At 39.5% G+C, this 7,673-nt stretch overlaps 1 protein-coding gene across 1 annotated transcript in view; it reads right to left on the reverse strand.

Moving 5' to 3' along the window:
- LOC107695456 (probable ubiquitin carboxyl-terminal hydrolase FAF-X) overlaps positions 1-7,305 on the reverse strand; it is a gene marked incomplete at its 5' end in the record, with an annotated part of 24,743 nt that extends 17,438 nt beyond the window's left edge. Inside the window, 8 exons of the mRNA XM_016495358.1 lie at positions 1,379-1,509; positions 1,602-1,722; positions 5,010-5,159; positions 5,311-5,551; positions 5,665-5,876; positions 5,970-6,065; positions 6,376-6,718; positions 7,218-7,305. Of these exons, the coding sequence (XP_016350844.1) occupies positions 1,379-1,509; positions 1,602-1,722; positions 5,010-5,159; positions 5,311-5,551; positions 5,665-5,876; positions 5,970-6,065; positions 6,376-6,718; positions 7,218-7,305 (1,382 nt within the window). The remainder of the gene's footprint in view (positions 1-1,378; positions 1,510-1,601; positions 1,723-5,009; positions 5,160-5,310; positions 5,552-5,664; positions 5,877-5,969; positions 6,066-6,375; positions 6,719-7,217) is intronic.
- Between the last annotated feature and the right edge of the window lie 368 nt (positions 7,306-7,673).

Here is a 7,673-nt window from a genome sequence, read left to right on the forward strand (position 1 = left end):
CATGGATTCGCTACAGGAGGACTTTGTTCACCCCCCGGAGCCATGTGAGACACTTTTTTTTATGGATAGGTACTTTTTATTTCACTTCTTTTGGACTGAAGCACTGCAACACCGGCTGACTGCAATGATAGAGCTTGGAATAGCCAGGACAATTTTTAATATAACTCCGACTGGATTCGTCTGAAAGAAGAAAGTCATATACACCTAGGATGCCTCGGGGGTGAGTAAAACACAGCCTAATTTTCATTTTTGGGTGAACTAAACCTTTAAGTATGAGCATTAAAGACAGAAAAAACCTTAATAAATTGAAAACGGTTGTGATAACATTTGAAAACAGTATTGATGAACATACAGTGCATATTTGAATGCTAAAAATGAATCTTGCTTCTTTGTTTACGGAGGTGATGTGGGCGTTTACAGGCTCGCGCGTCTCACATGGATGATTACCGTATGAATAGAGCGCGCTGCTTGTGGACGTGATGACATTACAGATAATGAGCTCAGACGGGAAAGACTGGACCTCGCATTGGTTTTATACAGATTACTTCATCAGAGAACATTTGCTTTAGATAAGACTTACTTCATTTAAAAGTAGACACTTCAAGTTTTCCATAGATATGTTTCTCATGTCTGTGTGTGAAGTATTCGCTGAGTTTTGGTTCATCTTAGTGACGCGTTTCAGAAAGTAGTTTGCGGAGACTGAGACAGCTGAAAGCGCACCCTGTATATTTTCTTTATTTTACAAAAGTACAATCTTTTGTTGATATTGTGAGTGTACATAAATAAAAGTAGACCCTTCATAGATTCAAATTATGTATTACACTTGTTTGTACAACCAAAAATGGCGGAGGATTTTAAGTTATTTTCGCTGTTATCAGGAAAAAATGCAAGTGATCGTGCTGGCGCCTCCGTCGACCCCGCGCAAAACGTGATTTTAAAACGCATATAATTTTTTTTTTTCTTAACATAGACCCTTCATAGATTCAAATTATGTATTACACTTGTTTGTACAACCAAAAATGGCGGAGGATTTTAAGTTATTTTCGCTGTTATCAGGAAAAAATGCAAGTGATCGTGCTGGCGCCTCCGTCGACCCCGCGCAAAACGTGATTTTAAAACGCATATAATTTTTTTTTTCTTAACATTACATTTGTAACGTAAGTAACGTAATTATATTGACTTTAGTAACTGTAATAATCAAATTACACAAATTTAAAAAGTAATGCGTTACATTACTGCGTTACCAGAAAAAGTAATTAGATTACAGTAACACGTTACGGTGTAATGCGTTATACCCAACTCTGGGTATGCATAACCAGCTGTGTATCTACGCTGGGCTAGTTTCATAAAATATTTTCATATTGAGAACCAAACAAACCTCTATCAAGTAAAGCACTTGAGATGGTGATGGTCCAAAGAAACGTGAATCCAATGTGGGGCTAAGGCTGTTTTCACCGAGTTTGGCGTGATCCAGACAGATGGCTCGCAGGTTTTCCACTGTGGTGTTATCTGAAAGGCAACAACAGTGAGTAATGAATAGACAAGGCAGACTGGTGCAGCTAGATGTCTCAAGCAGACATCTAATGAAGCATATAGAGCACCTGGAGGCATGAGCTTCATTAGAACACGAGCTCCATCCCGGAGGAGAGGCATGTTGAGATTACAGCCCAGGTCTGCAACTTGCCAGAGGAAAGAGATGTAGCGCAGGTGTAGGGACATTATCTAAGACAAAAAGAATCAGAGGTTACACTTAAAATTGCCAAACACAAAACATTAAAAACAGTTATAATAAATGCAGTAATAAATGTAATACTGAATCCAGACATTTAGCAAATGGGGTGTGATTCCATTCATTTTTATTTTTTTAATAACTTCTGACTGTTACATCAAAGTCAGCTTGAAACTTGTATTATAAGAGGAGGAAACACATTCCATTATGCACCATATTTGTTTGTGGGCATGTTACAGGGCCGGAGTGGGACTAATTTTCAGCCCCAGAGTTTCATGCCTTAGTTAGACCGGCCCACTTTAGTTCACGACTGACTATAGCTATTAAAACAACATAATTAAAACCAGTGTATAAAAGTCTGCAGTCTGCAATAGTGCACTGTTCTCTACAGCTTTGTAATTCATTGTATTTTTCTAGAGCTTTCATTTTTTTGTACTGGCCTTTTCAGCGCCGTCTTTGCACTTTCTATCATCCATTTTTATTATTTTTTGCTCGCATATCTCCAACATCTGACTTTTTTTTCTGAGCAAGGTGCCGGTGTCGGAGGAGTCAACAGATAATTGCCAATTAACTTCAGAAATGGAAAATAAGGGACAATTGTGATTTTTTATAAGAAAATAAGGGACAGAATAAGGGACGCTCAAAATATTTGCACTGTACCATAATGTATGTAAATGTGTGTTCTCAGTAATAATCACATTTGTTTTGCTTAACCTATTTATGTACAATTATTCTAAAAAATAATTTTTAATGTCATACAAAAAAAAATGTCATCGGCCTGAGTAAATTGTACCATTATAGAATAGTGACTGCACAAGTAGTGCAGTAATTTAGGAGGTGAAAATACTGTGAAATTACATACATACAAATGGCATGAAATTTGAAAGCATAACAACTGAAGGTCTATGAAGCGTCAGTCCATAAAGCATTTTTTTAAACAATGGCACTTTAATTTTTGAACTTAAATATTAGTGCAACCATATAGCCTATGAATGAATGAAAATGCATATTTTTCAATTAAAGAAAAATTTTAAGAGTGTGGGCTGCTTCTGGTGCTTGGATTTGTACTTCAATATAATGAGGTATAAGTTTAAGAATACGCTACAAGTTGCATTTAAATTTTTATTAATTTTTTTCTTCTCTATTTAACAGCTTTAACTAACTTACAATAGTAAAAGATGTCCCCCAGGTAGATTGAATGTTTTCCTGCCTTGCTGGATGTTGGATTCATGATCAATAAGTTGTTTGCATTCGCCCAAACTGATTTGGCAAAATTAAAACACAGACGGTGAGCGCGAGTCCCGCTCGCTGTGAAGCAGCCGGCAGAGGATTCCGCTTGGTCTTAAAGCCTTCCTCGAACGGCTACGTTCACAAATACAACATTGATTTGCGCAATAGAATGATTAGTTATCAATTGAGAATTTGTTATTCATATGGTCTGGTGGTCATTTGACGTATGCCTGCGAATACGGGACAAACGGTGTTATAAGCTTTCATACGGGACGCTTCTTTGATGCCTTAAATACGGGCATCCATATTTCAACCACAGTGGCATGACAAGACCGGCCCTCGCTGCCAAAAAACAGACCGGCCCACCGGGAATCCTCCCGGTGCTCCCAATTAGCCAATCCAGGCCTGGCATGTTATGTAGTAATCTAGTACTCCCTATTAGGCTCTTAGGGGTAGACACACAACAAACCAACGGCAAAGAACCTGTGCTGGCCATTTTTCGATATGGTCATTTTTCAAATCGTCATATCGCCAGCCCGTGAGATCGCCGATACACGGTATTATCGTGCATGGGTGGGTGGCGAGAGAGAGACTCTCTGTAGCCTACTTGTCATAGGCTATTTCATAACTATTTGGCGTTTTAAACCATGTGCGAGAGAGAGCCTATGGAAGCACCGATAATCTAAATAATATACTTTCAAACATACTGATAAACTAACATGCTAAATATAAAAATATTTAAAACAGCTAGTTCATATATATATTCGGAAACAGTCATACACCGCTATTATAGGACCGTGTCCTGTGACAAGTTTGCCGCACGGAAGTTATCAGTCTAAAAGGTCTGCAAAATCAGTCAACTGTGAAAATCAAAAGTAGATTTATTTTAAAGACCAACAGTTTAAAACTAAATATTGGACATAAACGAACACGTTAAATATAAAGATTTAAAACAGGTAAGTTCATATATTCGGAGTAAAATTAAATTAAACAGATACATCAGTCATACCGGATCTTTCACCGGCCACAGGCTCTAATCCTCATTTTCGTCTGTGTGGGTGTGTGTGTGAAGTGCGGTGCGGTGCTGAATGAAATAGCGGGGCAATTTGATAATAATAGCCGAATTATAATGGGCTACCTAATAATAATAATAATAATAATAATAATTGAATACATTAATTGGAGAATGAGCCTAATATCATCTTGACTATCAACACAGACATCTGCTATCATCGATACACAATACTATCGTCACAACCCTACTGAGGAAAGCCGACTGTGGCATCGCCTTGTGTTGTCTCGCATTGCCTGCATCGGGGTAAAAAAGGTTGCACTAGAACACACCGGACACACTACAGCCGATGACCAACTAGCGTGTACGCTCTTGCGTTTGCGTGAGAGAACATAACTCTCCCTCACCAGCAGGTGGCAGTAGTCTGTATTCGGCATTCAAACAGGGAAACCAGAAGAGCTAGAACTGTGTATATACAAAGCAAGCAACGCTTTATCATTGTTTACACCAGCAGCACTCATTACTGACAGATTTGTGTAGCTTTTTTCAATCATGTCTGCTAAGTTGCAAATGGCACTGGTATTGTCGGTCTTTGGTCTTCTTCTTGTGGATAAAGAAAGAAAGAAACTGACAGAATGACAACAAGTCTCTGTACGCTCCCTCTTAACTCCATCATTGGTTTGCTTTCATCCATTTTTTTTTCTTGTGTGCACATTCGCTAAGCTAAATAGCCAATCGGAGTTCTCTTTCTCGCCGATGAGCTCTGGCATGATTAGACATGCAGAATAGACCAAAAAACAGCTGACGGCGTCCGACTAGATGCTCAAAAACCACCCAACATTGCCTGATGGCCAACTGTTGGCTTGGTGTGTCGTGGGCTTTAAGCGACTGGAAAATCTACAGATCTCTCAGCAAAGCACCACAGGTGGATATACACAATTTATCAACACAGCTTCTAAAGACATTTCTCAATGTATTCAATGTGTAAATAAATAGACAGTTTGGCTCAATTGTGTGCCTGAATGGCAAAGTGCTCACCACGCCGGGAAGACAGCTCTCCACTTCAGGGTTTGGCCCATCACTGAAGTGATTGCCATGGTTCCCAGGGGAGCCAGTGGAGGAGTCTGAGGAGCTGTCTGGACTGGAAGGCATATTGGCGCTAACCTGGGTGAGCTTGGCTGTGATGAGCTAGAGAAGAAAAAAAAAAGCACTCTTGTAAACTATAACATATCCTGATCATACGACCTCTACAAAAAGTGCTGTTAAAAGTAAGGCAAAGGTTGCGTGGGTGAAATCCCCTATTGAGCAAATTGAGAAAAACAGCCAAGGAGATGCCTACAGTTTTATCTTTGAGGTTTAGCTGCCCGATTAGCTTCCTGTCATCTGCTGGGTCAATGATCTCTCCCCCGATGAACAGCTCAATCTTGGTGTGTGTGCTGTTGGCCTTTATTCGATTCAGAATGCAGCGTCGCACAGAGCCAATTGTGTCGTTGGTATGCGACCAAATATCCAGATCATCAACCTGTCGGCCTGGGTTTGGGAAACGCACAACTAGTGTGATATGCTTTCCTCGGAAAGCCCTTAAAATAAAAAAAAAAACATTTAAATAGAGTTTATTAGAATCTGGCCATCATAGACAAGCAAAAAAAAAAAATGTATTGAGTTAATTAAAGACAGGCTTCAATGAGTCTACCTGGACATGGGCAGGATAGTCCTCTCCTCGTGGTAGTCACTGTCACACTCGGTTATATACTCCCTGAGCACCGTCAGTACTCTCACCATGCGGATGGCCTCCTGTCTGGCACAGTTAATGCTGTCTTTATCTCCATCCAGCACACACAGAGTGTCATAGGAGGCTTTGAGCCGGTCAAAGCAAGACTGAATAAAATCCTCATGGATCACTACCTGCAAACAGTCATTGACACATGTTAAAAACAAACTCAAGAGCAGTCCAAAATGTATTACAGCAAGTGATATGCTTTTCCACTGTATTATTACCTGATTGGCTTGTAATTTTGGTCCGAGGTTTGTATAAATCTCTTTAAGCAAGTCAATTGCTCGGCTAGCAATATCATCACTTCCTTGAATCACAACCTGTTAGAGAAAAAATAAGGAAAATAGATGGTTTGAGCTCAGGCTGACATTTAGCTTTAAAATACTTCTGGTGACACTGAAAATCACCTGGTGATATTACAACAACATGTATAACTGTGATGAGGTCACCCAAAAGTTCCATCCAAGGGCATATTTCCAAATTTTCTACTCGACATTTTGTTAAAATACATTGACTTATTACAAAATAACCAACAGGCTAGAAAATGAAGGCATTTGAGACGGGTAATATACCAGAACAAGCAGCTCTAAACATACCAATGAAGGTCCAACAGCTCTAATTGACTCTTACCCTCCACAGGTAATCCAGCCCTATCAGCTCCAAGTCATCCATCATGTATGCCCGGCGTTTTGCCACCAGCTTGCCTTCCCTGCAGTTGACTGCCTTGAAGAATCGTTCAAAGCATTTCATCCCGTTCTCTGTCAGCAGCGAGGGGTCAAGCTGTAGTACGTTGTTCTCAAAAAAGTCCTTGTTGATGTCAGGGTCAAGGTCGGGTTCGTCCCCCATGAGTTTGGAGTACCATTTGAAGCAGGCCTCCCGATCACACAAGAACACTGCGTTCTCCGCCAGGCACTTCCAGATCTGCTTAGCCTGAGGTGCACACAGCCAGAGTTGCCCATCTTTCAGTAAGAACCTGAAGGATGAGGATATTTAATCATTTGTTATTTAGGGGGTCTTTAGAGAGTCTAAGAACTAGCCGTTTTAATAATAGACCTTGTGGTGCAGACCAAATCCATTTGATGACAGAGCTTGATTGGTGTGAAAGCTGTTTTCTGAAATTAGGTGCACACCAAGAAATTGTCTGTTCCTTGGTGTACAAGAAATTTACCATTGATGACAAATAAATAGCCTTTCATATTACAATAGTCTAGAACATTCTGTGTCTGTTTAGTTTTGCTATTAAAATCAAAAGGATAGAAACCAGAGTAAAAAAAGTGAAGTGAAAAACACTTTCCATTTGTGGCACCTTCATCACCTAGCTACAGTGATAAACAGCTTATTCTAGTACACTGTAATACCCATGTTGATGACAAAAATGAGTAATGTTTAGAGCCAAATAAATTGAAGAGAATTGAATTTGGATTCTGCAATCTAAGCAGTGTATAGGAAGGTTGTTTATAAAGTATAAATACCTCAAGAAATTGAGCCGCTCCTGGACCTCCTGAACATGACTATACCGACTTCCTGGCCTAACCGTCTGGGGATCAAAGTCTGTGTGCTCTGATAAAACATAAAAAGTTAGCACTGGCAAATGTTTAACACTGTGGGCATAAAACTAAAAAATAAAAATAAATGTTAAAGGGGTCATGACATGCAGGTTCAGATATTGACGGTTTTTTGTACCAAAAAAAAAGCCCAATATTTATAAAAAAACGATAATTTTCCACCCTCATTTTCACTCTCTGATGAAAAACAGAAGTGAAAGGGACGTTACCTCTTGTAGAAATGGAAGTAAACACCCACTGCAGTGATTTGCTAACTTAAATCGAACCCTATCCACGCCCTCCTTTACAGCATGTTGTGTGTTTTGATACTCGAGATGGCAACAGGGTTCCAGACAAAAAAAATTACAATTATATATATATATA

This window comes from Sinocyclocheilus anshuiensis, unplaced genomic scaffold (genome assembly GCF_001515605.1).
Source record: "Sinocyclocheilus anshuiensis isolate Anshui unplaced genomic scaffold, SAMN03320099.WGS_v1.1 scaffold562, whole genome shotgun sequence".
NCBI lineage: Eukaryota > Metazoa > Chordata > Actinopteri > Cypriniformes > Cyprinidae > Sinocyclocheilus > Sinocyclocheilus anshuiensis.